The 25,083-nt window shown below is 49.6% G+C and overlaps 2 protein-coding genes across 2 annotated transcripts in view; both read left to right on the forward strand.

The window, feature by feature from the left end:
- LOC106579759 (glycogenin-1) overlaps positions 1 to 2,488 on the forward strand; it is a 30,554-nt gene extending 28,066 nt beyond the window's left edge. The window contains exon 7 of the mRNA XM_014159923.2: positions 1,991 to 2,488. Coding sequence (XP_014015398.1) covers positions 1,991 to 2,176 — 186 coding nt within the window. The 3' untranslated portion in view covers positions 2,177 to 2,488. The remainder of the gene's footprint in view (positions 1 to 1,990) is intronic.
- A 4,930-nt stretch (positions 2,489 to 7,418) lies between these two features.
- Positions 7,419 to 25,083, forward strand: part of bdh1 (3-hydroxybutyrate dehydrogenase, type 1) — a 19,941-nt gene continuing 2,276 nt past the window's right edge. Inside the window, exons 1-4 of the mRNA XM_014159924.2 lie at positions 7,419 to 7,680; positions 7,951 to 8,061; positions 9,253 to 9,394; positions 14,528 to 14,680. Of these exons, the coding sequence (XP_014015399.1) occupies positions 7,468 to 7,680; positions 7,951 to 8,061; positions 9,253 to 9,394; positions 14,528 to 14,680 (619 nt within the window). The 5' untranslated portion in view covers positions 7,419 to 7,467. The remainder of the gene's footprint in view (positions 7,681 to 7,950; positions 8,062 to 9,252; positions 9,395 to 14,527; positions 14,681 to 25,083) is intronic.

The raw sequence follows: 25,083 nt of genomic DNA on the forward strand, positions 1-25,083 counted from the left end.
ACCCATGGAGGTCTGGATTTGGAGTCACACTCAAAATTAAAGTGGAAAACCACTCTACAGGCTGATCCAACTTTGATGTAATGTCCTTAAAACAAGTCAAAATGAGGCTCAGTAGTGTGTGGCCTCCACGTGCCTGTATGACCTCCCTACAACGCCTGGGCATGCTCCTGATGAGGTGGCGGATGGTCTCCTGAGGGATCTCCTCCCAGACCTGGACTAAAGCATCCGCCAACTCCTGGACAGTCTGTGGTGCAACGTGGCGTTGGTGGATGGAGCAAGACATGATGTCCCAGATGTGCTCAATTGGATTCAGGTCTGGGGAACGGGCGGGCCAGTCCATAGCATCAATGCCTTCCTCTTGCAGGAACTGCTGACACACTCCAGCCACATGAGGTCTAGCATTGTCTTGCATTAGGAGGAACCCAGGGCCAACCGCACCAGCATATGGTCTCACAACGGGTCTGAGGATCTCATCTCGGTACCTAATGGCAGTCAGGCTACCTCTGGCGAGCACATGGAGGGCTGTGCGGCCCCCCAAAGAAATGCCACACCACACCATGACTGACCCACTGCCAAACCGGTCATGCTGGAGGATGTTGCAGACAGCAGAACGTTCTCCACGGCGTCTCCAGACTCTGTCACGTCTATCACGTGCTCAGTGTGAACCTGCTTTCATCTGTGAAGAGCACAGGGCGCCAGTGGCGAATTTGCCAATCTTGGTGTTCTCTGGCAAATGCCAAACGTCCTCCACGGTGTTGGGCTGTAAGCACAACCCCCACCTGTGGATGTCGGGCCCTCATACCACCCTCATGGAGTCTGTTTCTGACCGTTTGAGCAGACACATGCACATTTGTGGCCTGCTGGAGGTCATTTTGCAGGGCTCTGGCAGTGCTTCTCCTGCTCCTCCTTGCACAAAGGCGGAGGTAGCGGTCCTGCTGCTGGGTTGTTGCCCTCCTACGGCCTCCTCCACGTCTCCTGATGTACTGGCCTGTCTCCTGGTAGCGCCTCCATGCTCTGGACACTACGCTGACAGACACAGCAAACCTTCTTGCCACAGCTCGTATTGATGTGCCATCCTGGATGAGCTGCACTACCTGAGCCACTTGTGTGGGTTGTAGACTCCGTCTCATGCTACCACTAGAGTGAAAGCACCGCCAGCATTCAAAAGTGACCAAAACATCAGCCAGGAAGCATAGGAACTGAGAAGTGGTCCCCACCTGCAGAACCACTCCTTTATTGGGGGTGTTTTGCTAATTGCCTATAATTTCCACCTGTTGTCTATTCCATTTGCACAACAGCATGTGAAATGTATTGTCAATCAGTGTTGCTTCCTAAGTGGACAGTTTGATTTCACAGAAGTGTGATTGACTTGGAGTTACATTGTGTTGTTTAAGTGTTCCCTTTATTTTTTTGAGCAGTATATTTCAGCATGATAATGCACGGCCCCAAGTCGCAAGGATCTGTACACAATACCTGGAAGCTGAAGATGGCCTGCGTACTCACTAGACATGTCACCCATTGAGCATGTTTGGGATGCTCTGGATCGACGTGTACGACAGCGTGTTCCAATATCCAGCGACTTCCCACAGCCATTGGAGAGGAGTGGGACAACATTCTACAGGCCACAAATCAACAGCCTGATCAACTCTATGGGAAGGAGACGTGTCGTGCTGCATGAGGCAAAGGATGGTCATAACAGACTGACCAACAGATACATCTGTTTTCAGTTATGAAATCCATAGATTAGTGCCTCATGAATGTTTCAATTGACTGATTTTTCCTTTTAAATGAAATTGTTGCCTGTTAAGTTTATATATTTGTTCAGTATAGATCGGTTTGGCGTAACGTCAATGTGTTAATATGAATGGCAGGTTTAGATTATAGTGTAGCTGTACTGACTGCAAAGAAACAGGTGTTTTTCTCTGTAGCTTTTTCCTGAATTCATCAAATCTGTTTCTAGATGTTAATATTGTTTTGTTTCCTCCTCCAGGGAAGCAGCACGTGTTTCCTCCCGCAGGAAAGCGGCACGTCCCATGACCCCCATCACAGCGAGCCATGCATGCCAACCGAGACATCGGAGGAACGCAAGCAGAAATGGGAGCAGGGCCAGGCGGACTACATGGGAATGGACTCGTTCGACAATATCCAGAAAAAGCTTGACGCTTTTCTCAAATGAAGGTCGACAAGGGATCACTTAGTTTGACAGATTGGTTTAGTTGTTTCTCCCCCCCCCCCTTACCAATAGTTGGTTCTCTACCCACACCAGCTCCTAGGATTACAGCAGAAACATTCTGACATCGTTGACAGAGCTCATAAACTATACATTACTTGTGTAGTATGTTTAGGCTGTCGCATACTGTAAAGATGCCCACACTGTGAAGCACAAATTTGTTGACACTCATGATTAAAAAAAAAAAGTTGGGAATTGCTGTATTTGTGAAGCGAATTTAAAAACTGCAATAAAATATGGCCTTGCCAGATATATGAACATTACGAGCCTTACATGGGGACACTGAGACATTTTAAAGATTAATACTTTATTTTTTTTTGGGGGGGGGGCACTGAAATACACCTTTCATAGATGCAGGGGTGGCAATACTTCTGAATCCTCAGACTAACAAAGCGTTTAATGTGTTGTCCTGCCATGTCCTGTGTGAACATCTCTACACAGGACAACCAGGGACGAATATACTGTCTTACCATGCAGACAGTTGGATATGAAGTCGCACCTCGATTGCCTCTCTAAACTATCATTATCTAAAAGTAAATTATCTTCCTCTGATATTCTTGAGGAAAGATGCTGTTCTGCTGCCTTTTTGTGATTTATACAGTTTACAAATTCACTTTGCAGCCACTATAAGTGATTGCTTCTCTGGCTTGTTTCACCCAGGGTAAGTTTTCAGTTGGCCTGAGCCCAGGGTGATTTTTTTTTTGTCGACCTAAACCCTCCACAGCTGGATTTGAGAACCTGTTGCACTTCCTCGTTGAGCTGAAGGCTCCATTCTTCAGCTAGTGTTTGATCAGATCTGTACTCAGCGGTTCATAACACTGGTACAAGTTCATCTCCTTTTTGTTCATCTTTTTTTTTTTTAGGTCACTACTTTAACTTGACCCAAATGGGACCGGGTCCACAGCCCCTGTCACATAAAGTACTGGGTCTTTGACACAGTAACACGAGTTCATTCAGGAAGGTTATATGGTACAGGACATGAATACATTACATTGTCACACTATTACACCCCCATATCTCTGATCTGTGTTAGAAATCAGGGTGTGAGTACCTCATTACTATTGAGCCATTGGATTCCCATGTGGAGTAGGCATGTGGTATAACTGGCTTAATGGACATCCATAGCCCTACTAGAGACAGTATAGCACAGAGAGAGAAGGGTCATGAGCAGATAAGCTCCCATGTTTTTCTGCATGTTTAGAGTTAGATTTTTTGGGGGGGGAGTGGACATATAGGATGCTACCCTCAACTCCAAACCTACGACCTGATTTTGGACATAATTACCTGGAATGCTTCCTACACCCAAGGAATATTATTCCCAAACTGTACAGTAAATGCTCTCGCAACCTGGAACTGGGTAATGCTTAGTCTGAAGCTATTTTATACATTCAAAAGCCAAGAAAAACACATTACAATGATATATTTTACTTTATAAGGACTGAATGCTAAGGCTACAAGGCTTGCAAGGACAAAGGAAACACCTTCAATTAGCACTGACGTGTGAAGCGAGAGGTGTCGAAGCCTTTAAGCCCAACAAATTACAGGCTACCCCACCCAGATCCAGAGGCCTTGATGCCCCCTCCTGCTGTTCATTATCAAATCTGCCTCCAGAAATAAAAGCTTCTCCCAAGTGGGTGTGATGCCTACTCCCGTTGCCTGCTGCTTTGATTCCACCTGGCGATCTGTTCACCGTCTGTCTCCCCCTGTCTGGTACAGATTATTACCAGTCCCACAAGGTAGGACTCCGAACACCCAGAAAAGGCTACTCTCCTCGATGTTATCCTCACAAATAATCCTGATAGGTATCAGTCTGGTGTTTTCTGTAATGACCTTAGTGATCACTGTTTTACAGCCTGTGTTGGTAATGGCTGCTCAGTGAAACTACCTGTCCTGATTTGTCATAGACGCTTGCTAAAAAACTTTAATGAACAAGCCTTCCTTCATGACCTGGCCTCTGTTAAATGGTATAGAATCAGCTTGATCCCCTCTGTTAAATGGTATAGAATCAGCTTGATCCCCTCTGTTAAATGGTATAGAATCAGCTTGATCCCCTCTGTAAAATGGTATAGAATCAGCTTGATCCCCTCTGTAAAATGGTATAGAATCAGCTTGATCCCCTCTGTAAAATGGTATAGAATCAGCTTGATCCCCTCTGTAAAATGGTATAGAATCAACTTGATCCCCTCTGTTAAATGGTATAGAATCAGCTTGATCCCCTCTGTTAAATGGTATAGAATCAGCTTGATCCCCTCTGTTAAATGGTATAGAATCAGCTTGATCCCCTCTGTAAAATGGTATAGAATCAGCTTGATCCCCTCTGTTAAATGGTATAGAATCAGCTTGATCCCCTCTGTTAAATGGTATAGAATCAGCTTGATCCCCTCTGTTAAATGGTATAGAATCAGCTTGATCCCCTCTGTTAAATGGTATAGAATCAGCTTGATCCCCTCTGTAAAATGGTATAGAATCAGCTTGATCCCCTCTGTTAAATGGTATAGAATCAGCTTGATCCCCTCTGTTTAATGGTATAGAATCAGCTTGATCCCCTCTGTTAAATGGTATAGAATCAGCTTGATCCCCTCTGTTAAATGGTATAGAATCAGCTTGATCCCCTCTGTTAAATGGTATAGAATCAGCTTGATCCCCTCTGTTAAATGGTATAGAATCAGCTTGATCCCCTCTGTTAAATGGTATAGAATCAGCTTGATCCCCTCTGTTAAATGGTATAGAATCAGCTTGATCCCCTCTGTTAAATGGTATAGAATCAGCTTGATCCCCTCTGTTAAATGGTATAGAATCAGCTTGATCCCCTCTGTTAAATGGTATAGAATCAGCTTGATCCCCTCTGTTAAATGGTATAGAATCAGTTTGATCCCCTCTGTTAAATGGTATAGAATCAGCTTGATCCCCTCTGTAAAATGGTATAGAATCAGCTTGATCCCCTCTGTTAAATGGTATAGAATCAGCTTGATCCCCTCTGTTAAATGGTATAGAATCAGCTTGATCCCCTCTGTTAAATGGTACAGAATCAGCTTGATCCCCTCTGTTAAATGGTACAGAATCAGCTTGGTCCCCTCTGTTAAATGGTACAGAATCAGCTTGATCCCCTCTGTTAAATGGTATAGAATCAGCTTGATCCCCTCTGTTAAATGGTATAGAATCAGCTTGATCCCCTCTGTTAAATGGTATAGAATCAGCTTGATCCCCTCTGTTAAATGGTATAGAATCAGCTTGATCCCCTCTGTAAAATGGTATAGAATCAGCTTGATCCCCTCTGTTAAATGGTATAGAATCAGCTTGGTTGTCGAAGACGCTTGGACCTTCTTGTTTTATATCTTCAGTGGTATTGTTAACGAACACACCTCCATAAAGATCATGATAATTAAAAACAGGTTCAGCTCCTGGTTCGACCGCGATCTGGCAGAGTTACTCCACCTCAAGAATTCCATTTGGCGAAAGGCTCGGCACACGCACACTCAGGCTGACTGGCTCTCGTTCACGCAAATGAGATCAGTGCCCTCAGTCTATCCGGAAGGCCAAAGTTAGTTACTTTAAGGAGCAGTTCTCTCTCTGTGGGTCTAACCCCAAGATGTTCTGGAAAACAGTTAAAGACCTGGAGAATAAACCCTCCTCCTCACAGCTGTCCATGTCCCTTAATGTTGACGATGTGGTTGTTACTGACAAGAAGCACATGGCTGAGCTCTTTAATCACCACTTCATTAAGTCAGGATTCCTATTTGACTCAGCCACGCCTCCTTGTCCGTCCAACATTTCCTCATCTCCCACCCCTTCTAATGCGACTAGCCCCGATGCTCCTCCCTCTTTTTCCCCTGCCCCGCTACAAAGTTTCTCCCTGCAGGCGGTCACTGAGTCCGAGGTGCTAAAGGAGCCCCTTAAACTTGACCCCAAAAAACATCTGGGTCAGATGGTTTAGACCCTTTCTTATTTAAAGTTGCTGCCCCTGTCATCGCCAAGCCTATCTCTGACCTTTTTAACCTGTCTCTTCTTTCTGGGGAGATTCCCATTGCTTGGAAGGCAGCCACGTTAGTCCTTTATTTAAAGGGGAGATCAAGCTGATCCTAACTGTTATAGGCCTATTTCTATTTTACCCTGTTTATCAAAAGTGTTGGAAAAACGTGTCAATAATCTACTGACCGGCTTTCTTGATGTCTATACACTGCACTCTTTGAGAGAGGTAGTTAGCAAACCAGGCCAAAGACTCATCAATAAGAATAGAATGGTCTACCGTATCAAAAGCTTTGGCCAAGTCAATAGCAGCACAACATTGCTTAGAATCAAGGGCAATGGTGACATCATTGAGGACCTTTAAGGTTGCACTGACACATCCATAACATGAGTGGACCAGATTGCAGACCAGAGATAATACTATAAAATAAGAAAATCTACTGTCTCAGCCACTGCCTGTCACCAAGCGAGTACCCCAAGGCTCAATCCTAGGCCCCACGCTCTTCTCAATTTACATCAACAACATAGCTCAGGCAGTAGGAAGCTTCACTGTGCATGTAGAGAACTTGATAAGGAAGCTCAAGCTGAAAATAGGATTTTATTACCGGAATAAGCCTTGTTTTTCTCTGGAGGCCAGGAAGGAGCTGGTACGATGTACATTACTGGTGGTTTTAGATTTTAGTGATGTTATATATATGCAGGCCTCAAGCACTACCCTGAGAGCACTTGATTCAGTGCATCATGCAGCCCTCAGGTTCATTACCAATCAAACTAACACATCGTGATCTCTACAGCGCTGTTGGCTGGTCGTCATTGACCTTGCGTAGGCTTAAACACTGGTATATACTTTATATATGTGTGATTTTGTTGTCAGCACATTCAACTATGTAAAGAAAAAAGTATTTAATAAGATTATTTCATTCATTCAGATCTAGGATGTGTTATTTTAGTGTTCCCTTTATTTTTTTGAGCAGTGTATATGCAGGCCTCAACCACAACCCTGAGAGCACTTGATTCAGTGTACCATGCAGCCCTCAGGTTCAGGAATAGATATGGTCAAAGTAGTGAAATGGGGAAGTGAGGTTTTTAATTTAGTGTAGAGTTAGTTGGAATGAATGGTGTTTATTTTCTATATTTTTTTTCCCCCATTTTGTATCACAGTATAATAATGTATTTATATTATAGTCCAGTTGGGGGCGGTAATGCAACATATTGGACGCCAACCTCCGTTAAACCCAGAAGAAGACGTTAACAGTACAGACGGTAACGAAATGGCTTCGCTTCCTTTCGTCCGAGGCGCTCTACTCGTGTCGTTTTCGGTTCTTTTGACCGTAGTTCTGGGCTTCGGACTCCCAGCGTTGCTGAACGCTGTCGCTAAATGCTGTGGTTTTCCTGAGACCAGCGTGACAGAGTGCATAGTCGGCGTGTATTTCATGTTCGTCCTCTATGTCGCGACACCGCGTATACCCAGGGGATCTATAGAGGTACAGAAACCGAAAATATCTCACCTGTATTGTATACCACTGAAAATCTAATACTTTTTATATTGTTTTCACACACTGTCTCTAAGCTATGCTGATTTTTTAAAGTTGAACAAAGCAGATAAGAGATTAAATCATAAACTAGAAAAGTAGCCCACAATAGTCTGAAATAATTAGGTCAATTCCAAGCAGTGCAGTTTCTCAGCTTGCACTCAAACCCTTTAAAATGACACATTTTGTGTCGGCTAATATTACACTTTGTCCATGTTGCAGGTAAAGGGAAAGGCAGTATTCATCACAGGCTGTGACAGTGGTTTTGGTCATGCTACTGCCAAGCACCTCCACAAACTGGGCTTCACTGTCTTCGCTGGCTGTCTCTTCAAGGTAATGTTATTAGTTTATGTCCAGGGTAATGTTATTAGTTTATATCCAGGGTAATGTTATTAGTTTATATCCAGGGTAATGTTATTAGTTTATATCCAGGGTAATGTTATTAGTTTATGTCCAGGTAAACTGTCTGGTCAAGGTAATGTTATTAGTTTATATCCAGGGTAATGTTATTAGTTTATGTCCAGGTAAACTGTCTGTCCAAGGTAATGTTATTAGTATAGGTCCAGGTAAACTGTCTGTTCAAGGTAATGTTATTAGTTTATGTCCAGGTAAACTGTCTGGTCAAGGTAATGTTATTAGTTTATATCCAGGGTAATGTTATTAGTTTATGTCCAGGTAAACTGTCTGTTCAAGGTAATGTTATTAGTTTATATCCAGGGTAATGTTATTAGTTTATGTCCAGGGTAATGTTATTAGTTTATGTCCAGGTAAACTGTCTGTTCAAGGTAATGTTATTAGTTTATATCCAGGGTAATGTTATTAGTTTATGTCCAGGTAAACTGTCTGTCCAAGGTAATGTTATTAGTATAGGTCCAGGTAAACTGTCTGTCCAGGGTAATGTTATTAGTTTATGTCCAGGTAAACTGTCTGTCCAAGGTAATGTTATTAGTATAGGTCCAGGTAAACTGTCTGTCCAGGGTAATGTTATTAGTTTATGTCCAGGTAAACTGTCTGTCCAAGGTAATGTTATTAGTTTATGTCCAGGTAAACTGTCTGGTCAAGGTAATGTTATTAGTTTATGTCCAAGGTAATGTTATTAGTTTATGTCCGGGTAAACTGTCTGTCCAAGGTAATGTTATTAGTTTATGTCCAAGGTAATGTTATTAGTTTATGTCCAAGGTAAACTGTCAAGGTAATGTTATTAGTTTATATCCAGGGTAATGTTATTAGTTTATATCCGGGTAAACTGTCAAGGTAATGTTATTAGTTTATGTCCGGGTAAACTGTCTGTCCAAGGTAATGTTATTAGTTTATGTCCAAGGTAATGTTATTAGTTTATGTCCAGGTAAACTGTCTGTCCAAGATAATGCAGAAGATGCTAAGGAAATGGAAAGTAGGATTTCTGTCTGTGCAATAATAGGCTGGCGAAGTTTGTGCTGATTGTTGAAATATTCAGACAGCCACTGACTATATCGTCAGACAGTGTTTTGAGTTCTCCTGATTTTAGATGCCTTTCCTTTCCAGGATGAGGGCGGGGAGGGGTCTAAGGAGCTGGAGGAGATGCAGTCAGATCGGATGAAGGTGATTCAGCTGGACGTCTGCAGTGAGGAGCAGGTGAACAGAGCTGTGGACTACGTCAGCACACGCCTGGACGACTCACAGAGAGGTACAGAACATTAGTCTGTCTCTCTACCGGACGTCCTACCGTATACAGGAACTGCATAAATACACAACTCTTTGTACATTATCTAGAATAAATGTGCTGATTTTTAATCTGAATTATTGGGTATAGTAAATGATTATCTGCATGACAGTGAAAGCCGATACAGAGCCGTCAGAAAGTAGTCATTCTCCTTTACATATTCAATATTTTGTTACAGCCTGAATTCAAAATAAAAAATCTCACCCATCTACACACAATACCTCATAATGACAAAGTGGAAACATGTTTTAAGACATTTTTGCAGATTGAAAATTAAATGAAGAAATAGCAAATTTATTCACACCGCGTCAATACTTTGTAGAAGCACCTTTGGCGCCGTTTACAGAGGCGAGTCATCTGTTTCAGCTTTGCACATCTGGATAATTCTTCCTTTACTCGAGCTCTATTAAATTAGATGGTGAGTGACGGTAAACAGCAATCTTCAAGTCTTTCTACAGATTTCTTTCAATGGGATTCATGTCTGGGACACTAAAGGACTTTCACATTCTTGTTCTAAAGCCATTCCAGCATTGCTTTGGCTGTATGATTGGGGTCATTGTCCTGTTGGAATGTAAATCTTCACCCTTCAGTCTAAGGTCATTTGCTCTCTGAAGCAGGTTCTCATCAAGGTTCTCATCATCTCTCCATTCATTGTTCCCTCTATCCTTACCAGTCCCTTCCGCTGAAAAGCATCCCCATAGTGTTATGCTGCCACCACCATGCTTCACGGTACAGATGGAGTTAGAAGGGTGAGCTGGGCCTGGTTTTCAGACATAGCGTTTTGCATTCAGGTCAAAATTACATTTTTTTGTCTCATCAGAGCATAATCTTTTGCCTTATGCACTTTCTTTCACATGCATTTTTGCAAACTCCATGTGGGCTGTCATGTGCCTTTTTCTCAGGAGTAGCTTCTGTCCTATGAAGTGCTGTAGAGACTGTTATCCTTCTGGCAGGTTCTCCCATCTCAACCAAAGAACTGTTAGTGGTCACTTGGGTTCTTGGTCACCTCCCTGACCAAGGTCCTTCTTGCCCGGTTGCTCAGTTTGGTCAGACGGCCAGCTCTCGGCAGAGCCTGGGTAGTTCCATATTATTTCCAATGATGGAGACTACTGTGCTCTTGGAAACTTTCAACACTCCAGAAATTGTTTTACACCCCAGATATATGCTTCATCACAATCCTGTCCCAGAGATCTACGGACAGTTCCTTGAACTTCATCATATAGTACCTGCTCTGTCAACTGTGGGACCTTATATAGACAGGTGTGTTTCTTTATAAATCATGTCCAATCAATTGAATTTACCACAGGTGGACTCCAATCAAGTTGTAGAAACATCTCAAGGATGAACAATGGAAACAGGATTCACCTGAGCTCAATTTGGGGTATCATAGCAAAGGGGTGTGAAAACTTACAGTACCAGTCAAAAGTTTGGACACACCTACTTATTCAAGGGGTTTTCTTTATTTTGTACTATTTTCTACATTGTAGAATAATAGTGAAGACATGAAAACTATGAAATGACATACATGGAATCATTCCCCCTCAGGAGACTGAAAAGATTTGGCATGGGTCCCCAGATCCTCAAAACGTTCTACAGCTGCACCATCGAGAGCATCCTGACAGGCATCCTACATGTACAAATTACCTCAACTAACCTGTATCCCCACACACTGACTTGGTACCGGTACCCCCTGTATATAGCCTCGTTATTGTTATTTTGTTACTTTTTATAATTTTTTACTTTAGTTTATTTGGTAAATATTTTTTTTTAACTCTTCTTGAACTGCACTGTTGGTTAAGGGCTTGTAAGTAAGCATTTCACGGTAAAGTCTACACTTGTTGTATTCGGCGCATGTGACATTATTTGTAGTAACCAAAAAAGTGTTAAACAAATCAAAATACACTGCTCAAAAAAATAAAGGGAACACTTAAACAACACAATGTAACTCCAAGTCAATCACACTTCTGTGAAATCAAACTGTCCACTTAGGAAGCAACACTGATTGACAATACATTTCACATGCTGTTGTGTAAATGGAATAGACAACAGGTGGAAATTATAGGCAATTAGCAAGACACCCCCAATAAAGGAGTGGTTCTGCAGGTGGGGACCACAGACCACTTCTCAGTTCCTATGCTTCCTGGCTGATGTTTTGGTCACTTTTGAATGCTGGCGGTGCTTTCACTCTAGTGGTAGCATGAGACGGAGTCTACAACCCACACAAGTGGCTCAGGTAGTGCAGCGCATCCAGGATGGCACATCAATGCGAGCTGTGGCAAGAAGGTTTGCTGTGTCTGTCAGCGTAGTGTCCAGAGCATGGAGGCGCTACCAGGAGACAGGCCAGTACATCAGGAGACGTGGAGGAGGCCGTAGGAGGGCAACAACCCAGCAGCAGGACCGCTACCTCCGCCTTTGTGCAAGGAGGAGCAGGAGAAGCACTGCCAGAGCCCTGCAAAATGACCTCCAGCAGGCCACAAATGTGCATGTGTCTGCTCAAACGGTCAGAAACAGACTCCATGAGGGTGGTATGAGGGCCCGACGTCCACAGGTGGGGGTTGTGCTTACAGCCCAACATCGTGCAGGACGTTTGGCATTTGCCAGAGAACACCAAGATTGGCAAATTCGCCACTGGCGCCCTGTGCTCTTCACAGATGAAAGCAGGTTCACACTGAGCACGTGACAGACGTGACAGAGTCTGGAGACGCCGTGGAGAACGTTCTGCTGCCTGCAACATCCTCCAGCATGACCGGTTTGGCGGTGGGTCAGTCATGGTGTGGGGTGGCATTTCTTTGGGGGGCCGCACAGCCCTCCATGTGCTCGCCAGAGGTAGCCTGACTGCCATTAGGTACCGAGATGAGATCCTCAGACCCCTTGTGAGACCATATGCTGGTGCGGTTGGCCCTGGGTTCCTCCTAATGCAAGACAATGCTAGACCTCATGTGGCTGGAGTGTGTCAGCAGTTCCTGCAAGAGGAAGGCATTGGTGCTATGGACTGGCCCGCCCGTTCCCCAGACCTGAATCCAATTGAGCACATCTGGGACATCATGTCTCGCTCCATCCACCAACGCCACGTTGCACCACAGACTGTCCAGGAGTTGGCGGATGCTTTAGTCCAGGTCTGGGAGGAGATCCCTCAGGAGACCATCCGCCACCTCATCAGGAGCATGCCCAGGCGTTGTAGGGAGGTCATACAGGCACGTGGAGGCCACACACACTACTGAGCCTCATTTTGACTTGTTTTAAGGACATTACATCAAAGTTGGATCAGCCTGTAGTGTGGTTTTCCACTTTAATTTTGAGTGTGACTCCAAATCCAGACCTCCATGGGTTGATAAATTGGATTTCCATTGATTATTTTTGTGTGATTTTGTTGTCAGCACATTCAACTATGTAAAGAAAAAAGTATTTAATAAGATAATTTCTTTCATTCAGATCTAGGATGTGTTGTTTAAGTGTTCCCTTTATTTTTTTGAGCAGTATATATTTGAGTTTCTTCAGAGTAGCCACACTTTGCCTTTGACAGCTTTGCACACTCTTGGCATTCTCTCAACCAGCTCATGAGGTAGTCACCTGGAATGCATTTCAATTAACAGGTGTGCCTTGTTAAAAGTAAATTTCTGTCCTTAATGCGTTTGAGGTGACAAGGTAGGGGGGTTATACAGAGGATGGTCTTCTACCAAGTCTATATTATGTCAAGAACAGCTCAAATAATCAGAGAAACGACAGTCCATCATTACTTTAAGTCATGAAGGTCAGTCAATTCAGAACATTTCAAGAATTTTTTACGTTTCCTCAAGTGCTCTGATGAAACTGGCTCTCATGAGGACCGCCACAGGGAAGGAAGACCCAGAGTTACCTCTGCTGCAGAGGATAAGTTCATTAGAGTTACCAGCCTCAGATTGCAGCCCAAATAAATGCTTCAGAGTTCAAGTATCAGACACATCTCAACATCAGCTGTTCAGAGGAGACTGTGTAAATCAGGCCTTCATGGTTGAATTGCTGCAAAGAAACCACTACTAAAGGACACCAATAATAAGAAGAGACTTGCTTGGACCAAGAAACACGAGCAATGGACATTAGACCGGTGGAAATCTGTCCTTTGGTCTGATGAGTCCAAATTTGATATTTTTGGTTCCAACCGCCGTGTCTTTGTGAGACGCAGAGTAGGTGAACGGATGATCTCCGCATGTGTGGTTCCCACCGTGAAGCATGGAGGAGGAGGTGTGATGGTGTGGGGGAACTTTGCTGGTGACACTGATTTTATTTAGAATTCAAGGCACAGTTAACCAGCATGGCTACCACAGCATTCTGCAGGGATACGCCATCCCATCTGGTTAGCGCTTAGTGGCACTAACAGTTTTTCAAGCTAAGGACTATTTGACCAAGGAGAGTGATGGAGTGCTGCATCAGATGACCTGGCCTCCACAATCACCCGACCTCAACCCAATTGAGATGGTTTGGGATGAGTTGGACCGCAGAGTGAAGGAAAAACAGCCAACAAGTGCTCAGCATATGTGGGAACTCCTTCAAGACTGTTGGAAAATAATTCCAGGTGAAGCTGAATGAGAGAATGCCAAGAGTGTGCAAAGCTGTCATCAAGGCAAAGGGTGGCTACTTTGAAGAAATCTAAAATGTATTTAGATTCATTTAACACTTTTTTTTTGGTTATTACATAATTCCATATGTGTTATTTCATAGTTTTGATGTCTTCAGTATTATTCTACAATGAATAAAATAGTAAAAATAAAGACATCCTGGAATGAGTTGGTGGGTGTGCCCAAACTATTGACTGGTACTGTATGTAAATTAGATTATCTGTATTTCATTTTCAGTAAGTTTGCATACATTTCTAAACACATTTTCACTTTGTCATTATGGGGTATTGTGTGTAGATGGGTAAGAATTTTTTTTTTTTTTATAAATGTTTTTAATTCAGGCTATATGCACAATGTGGCATAAGTTAAGGGGTACTTTGTTAAATCAAGAAGAAATTGGGATAGACACTGAAGGAGACACTGAAGGAGACACTGAAGGAGACACTGAAGGAGACACTGAAGGAGACCAAGTTATATCATAACTTCTCTTTTCCCTGACCAGGTCTGTGGGCGGTGCTGAACAACGCAGGTGTGTCAACGTTTGGCGAGGTGGAGTTTACGACCATGGAGACGTACCGCCAGGTGTCAGAGGTCAACCTGTGGGGGCTTATCAGGGTCACCAAGGCCCTCCTGCCCCTCATCCGTAGGGCCAAAGGTCAGCCACCATCAGACAACTGTTTCAGACACAAATAAATAACTAAATAACAATAAACACTAACAACCTCCCCGTCCCGGTCTGTAATACCTCCCCGTAGCGTCCTGTCCCGGTCTGTAATACCTCCCCGTAGCGTCCTCTCCCCGTCCCGGTCTGTAATACCTCCCCGTAGCGTCCTCTCCCGGTCTGTAATACCTCCCCGTAGCGTCCTCTCCCCGTCCCGGTCTGTAATACCTCCCCGTAGCGTCCTGTCCCCGTCCCGGTCTGTAATACCTCCCCGTAGCGTCCTCTCCCCGTCCCGGTCTGTAATACCTCCCCGTAGCGTCCTCTCCCCGTCCCGGTCTGTAATACCTCCCCGTAGCGTCCTCTCCCGGTCTGTAATACCTCCCCGTAGCGTCCTCTCCCCGTCCCGGTCTGTAATACCTCCCCGTAGCGTCCTCTCCCTGTCCCGGTCTGTAATACCTCCCCGTAGCGTCCTCTCCCCGTCCCGGTCTGTAATACCTCCCCGTAGCGTCCTCTCCCCGTCCCGGTCTGTAATACCTCCCCGTAGCGTCCTCTCCCTGTCCCGGTCTGTAATACCTCCCCGTAGCGTCCTCTCCCCGTCCCGGTCTGTAATACCTCCCCGTAGCGTCCTCTCCCCGTCCCGGTCTGTAATACCTCCCCGTAGCGTCCTCTCCCCGTCCCGGTCTGTAATACCTCCCGTAGCGTCCTCTCCCCGTCCCGGTCTGTAATACCTCCCCGTAGCGTCCTCTCCCCGTCCCGGTCTGTAATACCTCCCCGTAGCGTCCTCTCCCCGTCCCGGTCTGTAATACCTCCCCGTAGCGTCCTCTCCCCGTCCCGGTCTGTAATACCTCCCCGTAGCGTCCTCTCCCCGTCCCGGTCTGTAATACCTCCCCGTAGCGTCCTCTCCCCGTCCCGGTCTGTAATACCTCCCCGTAGCGTCCTCTCCCCGTCCCGGTCTGTAATACCTCCCCGTAGCGTCCTCTCCCCGTCCCGGTCTGTAATACCTCCCCGTAGCGTCCTCTCCCCGTCCCGGTCTGTAATACCTCCCCGTAGCGTCCTCTCCCCGTCCCGGTCTGTAATACCTCCCGTAGCGTCCTCTCCCCGTCCCGGTCTGTAATACCTCCCCGTAGCGTCCTCTCCCCGTCCCGGTCTGTAATACCTCCCCGTAGCGTCCTCTCCCCGTCCCGGTCTGTAATACCTCCCCGTAGCGTCCTCTCCCCGTCCCGGTCTGTAATACCTCCCCGTAGCGTCCTCTCCCCGTCCCGGTCTGTAATACCTCCCGTAGCGTCCTCTCCCCGTCCCGGTCTGTAATACCTCCCCGTAGCGTCCTGTCCCGGTCTGTAATACCTCCCGTAGCGTCCTGTCCCGGTCTGTAATACCTCCCCGTAGCGTCCTGTCCCGGTCTGTAATACCTCCCCGTAGCGTCCTGTCCCGGTCTGTAATACCTCCCCGTAGCGTCCTGTCCCGGTCTGTAATACCTCCCCGTAGCGTCCTGTCCCGGTCTGTAATACCTCCCGTAGCGTCCTGTCCCGGTCTGTAATACCTCCCCGTAGCGTCCTGTCCCGGTCTGTAATACCTCCCCGTAGCGTCCTGTCCCGGTCTGTAATACCTCCCCGTAGCGTCCTGTCCCGGTCTGTAATACCTCCCCGTAGCGTCCTGTCCCGGTCTGTAATACCTCCCCGTAGCGTCCTGTCCCGGTCTGTAATACCTCCCGTAGCGTCCTGTCCCGGTCTGTAATACCTCCCCGTAGCGTCCTGTCCCGGTCTGTAATACCTCCCGTAGCGTCCTGTCCCGGTCTGTAATACCTCCCCGTAGCGTCCTGTCCCGGTCTGTAATACCTCCCCGTAGCGTCCTGTCCCGGTCTGTAATACCTCCCCGTAGCGTCCTGTCCCGGTCTGTAATACCTCCCCGTAGCGTCCTGTCCCGGTCTGTAATACCTCCCGTAGCGTCCTGTCCCGGTCTGTAATACCTCCCCGTAGCGTCCTCCGTCCCGGTCTGTAATACCTCCCCGTAGCGTCCTCTCCCCGTCCCGGTCTGTAATACCTCCCCGTAGCGTCCTCTCCCCGTCCCGGTCTGTAATACCTCCCCGTAGCGTCCTCTCCCCGTCCCGGTCTGTAATACCTCCCGTAGCGGCCTCTCCCCGTCCCGGTCTGTAATACCTCCCCGTAGCGTCCTCTCCCCGTCCCGGTCTGTAATACCTCCCCGTAGCGTCCTCTCCCCGTCCCGGTCTGTAATACCTCCCCGTAGCGTCCTCTCCCCGTCCCGGTCTGTAATACCTCCCCGTAGCGTCCTCTCCCGGTCTGTAATACCTCCCCGTAGCGTCCTCTCCCCGGTCTGTAATACCTCCCCGTAGCGTCCTCTCCCGGTCTGTAATACCTCCCCGTAGCGTCCTCTCCCGTCCCGGTCTGTAATACCTCCCCGTAGCGTCCTGTCCCCGTCCCGGTCTGTAATACCTCCCCGTAGCGCCCTCTCCCCGTCCCGGTCTGTAATACCTCCCCGTAGCGCCCTCTCCCCGTCCCGGTCTGTAATACCTCCCGTAGCGTCCTCTCCCCGTCCCGGTCTGTAATACCTCCCCGTAGCGTCCTCTCCCCGTCCCGGTCTGTAATACCTCCCGTAGCGTCCTCTCCCCGTCCCGGTCTGTAATACCTCCCGTAGCGTCCTCTCCCCGTCCCGGTCTGTAATACCTCCCCGTAGCGTCCTCTCCCTGTCCCGGTCTGTAATACCTCCCCGTAGCGTCCTCTCCCCGTCCCGGTCTGTAATACCTCCCCGTAGCGTCCTCTCCCCGTCCAGGTCTGTAATACCTCCCCGTAGCGTCCTCTCCCCGTCCCGGTCTGTAATACCTCCCCGTAGCGTCCTCTCCCGGTCTGTAATACCTCCCCGTAGCGTCCTCTCCCGGTCTGTAATACCTCCCCGTAGCGTCCTCTCCCCGTCCCGGTCTGTAATACCTCCCGTAGCGTCCTGTCCCGGTCTGTAATACCTCCCCGTAGCGTCCTGTCCCGGTCTGTAATACCTCCCCGTAGCGTCCTGTCCCCGTCCCGGTCTGTAATACCTCCCCGTAGCGCCCTCTCCCCGTCCCGGTCTGTAATACCTCCCCGTAGCGCCCTCTCCCCGTCCCGGTCTGTAATACCTCCCCGTAGCGTCCTCTCCCCGTCCCGGTCTGTAATACCTCCCCGTAGCGTCCTCTCCCCGTCCCGGTCTGTAATACCTCCCCGTAGCGTCCTCTCCCTGTCCCGGTCTGTAATACCTCCCCGTAGCGTCCTGTCCCTGTCCCGGTCTGTAATACCTCCCCGTAGCGTCCTGTCCCTGTCCCGGTCTGTAATACCTCCCCGTAGCGTCCTGTCCCGGTCTGTAATACCTCCCCGTAGCATCCTCTCCCCGTCCCGGTCTGTAATACCTCCCCGTAGCGTCCTCTCCCCGTCCAGGTCTGTAATACCTCCCCGTAGCGTCCTCTCCCCGTCCCGGTCTGTAATACCTCCCCGTAGCGTCCTCTCCCGGTCTGTAATACCTCCCCGTAGCGTCCTCTCCCCGTCCCGGTCTGTAATACCTCCCCGTAGCGTCCTCTCCCCGTCCCGGTCTGTAATACCTCCCCGTAGCGTCCTGTCCCGGTCTGTAATACCTCCCGTAGCGTCCTGTCCCGGTCTGTAATACCTCCCCGTAGCGTCCTCTCCCCGTCCCGGTCTGTAATACCTCCCGTAGCGCCCTCTCCCCGTCCCGGTCTGTAATACCTCCCCGTAGCGTCCTCTCCCCGTCCCGGTCTGTAATACCTCCCCGTAGCGTCCTCTCCCCGTCCCGGTCTGTAATACCTCCCCGTAGCGTCCTCTCCCCGTCCCGGTCTGTAATACCTCCCCGTAGCGTCCTCTCCCCGTCCCGGTCTGTAATACCTCCCCGTAGCGCCCTGTCCCCGTCCCGGTCTGTAATACCTCCCGTAGCGTCCTCTCCCCGTCCCGGTCTGTAATACCTCCCCGTAGCGTCCTCTCCCCGTCCCGGTCTGTAATACCTCCCCGTAGCGTCCTCTCCCCGTCCCGGTCTGTAATACCTCCCCGTAGCGTCCTCTCCCCGTCCAGGTCTGTAATACCTCCCCGTAGCGTCCTCTCCCCGTCCCGGTCTGTAATACCTCCCCGTAGCGTCCTGTCCCGGGTCTGTAATACCTCCCCGTAGCGTCTCCTCCCCGTCCCGGTCTGTAATACCTCCCCGTAGCGTCCCCTCCCCGTCCCGGTCTGTAATACCTCCCCGTAGCGTCCTGTCCCGGTCTGTAATACCTCCCCGTAGCGTCCTGTCCCGGTCTGTAATACCTCCCCGTAGCGTCCTCTCCCGGTCTGTAATACCTCCCCGTAGCGTCCTGTCCCGGTCTGTAATACCTCCCCGTAGCGTCCTGTCCCCGTCCCGGTCTGTAATACCTCCCCGTAGCGTCCTCTCCCCGTCCCGGTCTGTAATACCTCCCCGTAGCGTCCTCTCCCCGTCCCGGTCTGTAATACCTCCCCGTAGCGTCCTCTCCCCGTCCCGGTCTGTAATACCTCCCCGTAGCGTCCTCTCCCCGTCCCGGTCTGTAATACCTCCCCGTAGCGTCCCGTCCCGGTCTGTAATACCTCCCCGTAGCGTCCCGTCCCGGTCTGTAATACCTCCCCGTAGCGTCCCGTCCCGGTCTGTAATACCTCCCCGTAGCGTCCCGTCCCGGTCTGTAATACCTCCCGTAGCGTCCCGTCCCGGTCTGTAATACCTCCCCGTAGCGTCCCGTCCCGGTCTGTAATACCTCCCCGTAGCGTCCCGTCCCGGTCTGTAATACCTCCCCGTAGCGTCCCGTCCCGGTCTGTAATACCTCCCCGTAGCGTCCTCTCCCTGTCCCGGTCTGTAATACCTCCCCGTAGCGTCCTCTCCCTGTCCCGGTCTGTAATACCTCCCCGTAGCGTCCTCTCCCTGTCCCGGTCTGTAATACCTCCCCGTAGCGTCCTCTCCCTGTCCCGGTCTGTAATACCTCCCCGTAGCGTCCTCTCCCTGTCCCGGTCTGTAATACCTCCCCGTAGCGTCCTCTCCCTGTCCCGGTCTGTAATACCTCCCCGTAGCGTCCTCTCCCTGTCTGTAATACCTCCCCGTAGCGTCCTCTCCCCGTCTGTAATACCTCCCCGTAGCGTCCTCTCCCCGTCTGTAATACCTCCCCGTAGCGTCCTCTCCCCGTCTGTAATACCTCCCCGTAGCGTCCTCTCCCCGTCTGTAATACCTCCCCGTAGCGTCCTCTCCCCGTCTGTAATACCTCCCCGTAGCGTCCTCTCCCCGTCTGTAATACCTCCCCGTAGCGTCCTCTCCCCGTCTGTAATACCTCCCCGTAGCGTCCTCTCCCCGGTCTGTAATACCTCCCCGTAGCGTCCTCTCCCCGTCCCGGTCTGTAATACCTCCCGTAGCGTCCTGTCCCGGTCTGTAATACCTCCCCGTAGCGTCCTCTCCCCGTCTGTAATACCTCCCCGTAGCGTCCTCTCCCCGTCTGTAATACCTCCCCGTAGCGTCCTCTCCCCGTCCCGGTCTGTAATACCTCCCCGTAGCGTCCTCTCCCCGTCCAGGTCTGTAATACCTCCCCGTAGCGTCCTCTCCCCGTCCAGGTCTGTAATACCTCCCCGTAGCGTCCTCTCCCCGTCCCGGTCTGTAATACCTCCCCGTAGCGTCCTCTCCCGGTCTGTAATACCTCCCCGTAGCGTCCTCTCCCGGTCTGTAATACCTCCCCGTAGCGTCCTCTCCCCGTCCCGGTCTGTAATACCTCCCCGTAGCGTCCTGTCCCGGTCTGTAATACCTCCCCGTAGCGTCCTGTCCCGGTCTGTAATACCTCCCCGTAGCGCCCTCTCCCCGTCCCGGTCTGTAATACCTCCCCGTAGCGTCCTCTCCCCGTCCCGGTCTGTAATACCTCCCCGTAGCGTCCTCTCCCCGTCCCGGTCTGTAATACCTCCCCGTAGCGTCCTCTCCCCGTCCCGGTCTGTAATACCTCCCCGTAGCGCCCTGTCCCCGTCCCGGTCTGTAATACCTCCCCGTAGCGTCCTCTCCCCGTCCCGGTCTGTAATACCTCCCCGTAGCGTCCTCTCCCCGTCCCGGTCTGTAATACCTCCCCGTAGCGTCCTCTCCCCGTCCCGGTCTGTAATACCTCCCGTAGCGTCCTCTCCCCGTCCCGGTCTGTAATACCTCCCCGTAGCGTCCTCTCCCCGTCCAGGTCTGTAATACCTCCCCGTAGCGTCCTCTCCCCGTCCCGGTCTGTAATACCGCCCCGTAGCGTCCCGTCCCGGTCTGTAATACCTCCCCGTAGCGTTCCGTCCCGGTCTGTAATACCTCCCCGTAGCGTCCCGTCCCGGTCTGTAATACCTCCCCGTAGCGTCCCGTCCCGGTCTGTAATACCTCCCGTAGCGTCCCGGTCTGTAATACCTCCCGTAGCGTCCCGTCCCGGTCGGTAATACCTCCCGTAGCGTCCCGTCCCGGTCTGTAATACCTCCCCGTAGCGTCCCGTCCCGGTCTGTAATACCTCCCCGTAGCGTCCTCTCCCCGTCTGTAATACCTCCCCGTAGCGTCCTCTCCCCGTCCCGGTCTGTAATACCTCCCGTAGCGTCCCGTCCCGGTCTGTAATACCTCCCCGTAGCGTCCCGTCCCGGTCTGTAATACCTCCCCGTAGCGTCCCGTCCCGGTCGGTAATACCTCCCCGTAGCGTCCTCTCCCCGTCCCGGTCTGTAATACCTCCCCGTAGCGTCCTCTCCCCGTCCCGGTCTGTAATACCTCCCGTAGCGTCCTCTCCCTGTCCCGGTCTGTAATACCTCCCCGTAGCGTCCTCTCCCTGTCCCGGTCTGTAATACCTCCCCGTAGCGTCCTGTCCCGGTCTGTAATACCTCCCCGTAGCGTCCTCTCCCCGTCTGTAATACCTCCCCGTAGCGTCCTCTCCCCGTCTGTAATACCTCCCCGTAGCGTCCTCTCCCCGTCCCGGTCTGTAATACCTCCCCGTAGCGTCCTCTCCCCGTCCCGGTCTGTAATACCTCCCCGTAGCGTCCTCTCCCCGTCCCGGTCTGTAATACCTCCCCGTAGCGTCCTCTCCCCGTCCCGGTCTGTAATACCTCCCCGTAGCGTCCTCTCCCTGTCCCGGTCTGTAATACCTCCCCGTAGCGTCCTCTCCCTGTCCCGGTCTGTAATACCTCCCCGTAGCGTCCTGTCCCGGTCTGTAATACCTCCCCGTAGCGTCCTCTCCCCGTCTGTAATACCTCCCCGTAGCGTCCTCTCCCCGTCTGTAATACCTCCCCGTAGCGTCCTCTCCCCGTCCCGGTCTGTAATACCTCCCCGTAGCGTCCTCTCCCCGTCCCGGTCTGTAATACCTCCCCGTAGCGTCCTCTCCCCGTCCCGGTCTGTAATACCTCCCCGTAGCGCCCTGTCCCCGTCCCGGTCTGTAATACCTCCCGTAGCGTCCTCTCCCCGTCCCGGTCTGTAATACCTCCCCGTAGCGTCCTCTCCCCGTCCCGGTCTGTAATACCTCCCGTAGCGTCCCGTCCCGGTCTGTAATACCTCCCCGTAGCGTCCCGTCCCGGTCTGTAATACCTCCCCGTAGCGTCCCGTCCCGGTCTGTAATACCTCCCCGTAGCGTCCCGTCCCGGTCTGTAATACCTCCCCGTAGCGTCCTCTCCCCGTCCCGGTCTGTAATACCTCCCCGTAGCGCCCTGTCCCCGTCCCGGTCTGTAATACCTCCCCGTAGCGCCCTGTCCCTGTCTGTAATACCTCCCCGTAGCGTCCTCTCCCCGTCTGTAATACCTCCCCGTAGCGTCCTCTCCCCGTCTGTAATACCTCCCCGTAGCGTCCTCTCCCCGTCTGTAATACCTCCCCGTAGCGACCTCTCCCCGTCTGTAATACCTCCCCGTAGCGTCCTCTCCCCGTCTGTAATACCTCCCCGTAGCGTCCTCTCCCCGTCCCGGTCTGTAATACCTCCCCGTAGCGTCCTCTCCCCGTCCCGGTCTGTAATACCTCCCCGTAGCGTCCTCTCCCCGTCCCGGTCTGTAATACCTCCCCGTAGCGTCCTCTCCCCGTCCCGGTCTGTCACCCAACAGGCTCCTGAACAGCATCGATCCCCAAGCCATAAGACTGCTAAATAGCTAACACAATGGTTACAGACTGAGTTGACCCTTGTATTTTCTCAATGCACACTGACAGGACTCTACACGCTAACACACACATTCATATATAATCATCATATACACTGCTGCTACTCTGTTTATCATATATCCTGATGCACTAGTCCCCTTCCCACTGTACCATTCAGAAAGTATTCAGATCTCTTGACTTTTTCCACATGTTACGTTACAGCCTTATTCTAAAATATATACATGAATTTTTTTTTAATAAAAATCCATCTACAAACAATACCCCATAATGACAAAGCAAAAACAGAAATTCCTTATTTACATAAGTATTCAGACCCTTTGCTATGAGACTGTAAATTGAGCTCAGGTGCATCCTGTTTCCATTGATCATCCTTGAGATGTTTCTACAACTTGATTGGAGTCCACCTGTGGTAAATTCAATTGATTGGACATGATTTGGAAAGGCACACACCTGTCTATATAAGGTCCCACAGTTGACAGAGCAAAAACCAAGCCATGAGGTCAAAGGAATTGTCTGTAGAGCTCCGAGACAGGATTGTGTCGAGGCACAGATCTGGGGAAGGGTACTAAAACATTTCTGCAGTATTGAAAGTCCTCGAGAACACAGTGGCCTCCATCATTCTTAAATGGAAGAAGTTTGGAACCACCAAGACTCTTCCTAGAGCTGGCCGCCCGGACAAACTGAGCAATCGGGGGAGAAGGGCCTTGGTCAGGGAGGTGACCAAGATCCCGATGTTCACTCTGACAGAGCTCCAGAGTTCCTCTGTGGAGATGGGAGAACCTTCCAGAAGGACAACCATCTCTGCAGCAGTCCACCAATCAGGCCTTTATGGTAGAGTGACCAGATGGAAGCCACTCCTCAGTAAAAGGCACATGACAGCCCACTTGGAGTTTGCCAAAACGCACCTAAAGGACTCTCAGACCATGAGAAACAATATTCTCTGGTCTGATGAAACCAATATGGAACTCTTTGTCCTGAATGCCAAGCATCACATATCTGGAGGGAACCTGGCACCATCCCTACGGCGAAGCATGGTGGTGGCAGAATCATGCTGTGGGGATGTTTTCAGCAGCAGGGACTGGGAGACTAGTCAGGATTGAGGGAAAGATGAACGGAGCAAAGTACAGAGAGTTCCTTGATGAAAACCTGCTCCAGAAGGTTCACCTTCCAACAGGACAACGACCCTAAGCACACAGCCAAGACAACGCAGGAGTGGCTTCGATCAAACGTCTCTGGAGAGACTTGAAAATAGCTGTTCAGCGACACTCCCCATCCAACCTGACAGAGCTTGAGAGGATCAGCAGAGAAGAATTTGGAAAAACTCCCCAAATACGGGTGTGCCAAGCTTGTAGCGTCATACCCAAGAAGACTCAAGGCTGTAATCGCTGCCAAAGGTGCTTCAACAAAGTAATGAACAAAGGGTCTGAATACTTATGTTAATGCAATAGGTTTTTTTTTGTATGTATGCTAACATTTCAAAACTGTTTTTGCTTTGTCATTGTGGGGTATTGTGTGTAGATTGGTGAGGGCGGATAAAAAAAGTATTTTTTTTAGAAAAAGTGTAATGTAAGTAGAAAAGGTCACGGGGTCTGAATACTTTCTGAATGTATACAGCTTCTTACATTATCCCATTTCTTCCTCCTGTGTTTGTTCTACCTTATCTTTAGTGCTGCATTGTTGGGTTTGGAGCACATGACATAACTTGAACTGTAGTCCTTTTAGCAGAGACTGGCCGGCATTCAAACAAAAGTTAATTCATGCTTGGGCTGACGTCTGCAGCGTTTACTGTGAATGTGATTTCCAATGAATGTCAAGTAGTGCGATGTTGGTGGTTTGTTTTGAATCCTCTGTGACTTGGAGCCTGATAATATAGATGATGAAAGGGGCTCTGTTTTAGCCAAAATGTTTGTGTGGAATGTAATGTACTACATTGAGCTGGTAGTAAATGAGAAACGAATTGACTGGAGCTTTGGTCAATCAGTCGCTGTTCTGTAAAAGCTCCTGAATCATTTTTTTTAAGGATTTTGTGGATAGTTGGACTGTGGACTGTAGAGGTCCTGCTGCATTTCATTGGAGCGTTCACTAACAGGCTCAGAGTCATACGAGCTTAGATTCAAACTGCTTTTCTAATTGAAATAAAACGTTTTTTAAAATTTTTATTAAAGGTAGACTCAGCGTTTTACGTCGTCTCCGTCAGCAGCACCTCAGCTATTCATATGAGAGCGATGCAATACTTTGCTCTCTCACAGAGTATCTGTGCACGGCCTCACGCTGCTGCTGCGTCGTCGTAG

This window comes from Salmo salar, chromosome ssa19 (genome assembly GCF_905237065.1).
Source record: "Salmo salar chromosome ssa19, Ssal_v3.1, whole genome shotgun sequence".
Classification (NCBI taxonomy): Eukaryota; Metazoa; Chordata; class Actinopteri; order Salmoniformes; family Salmonidae; genus Salmo; species Salmo salar.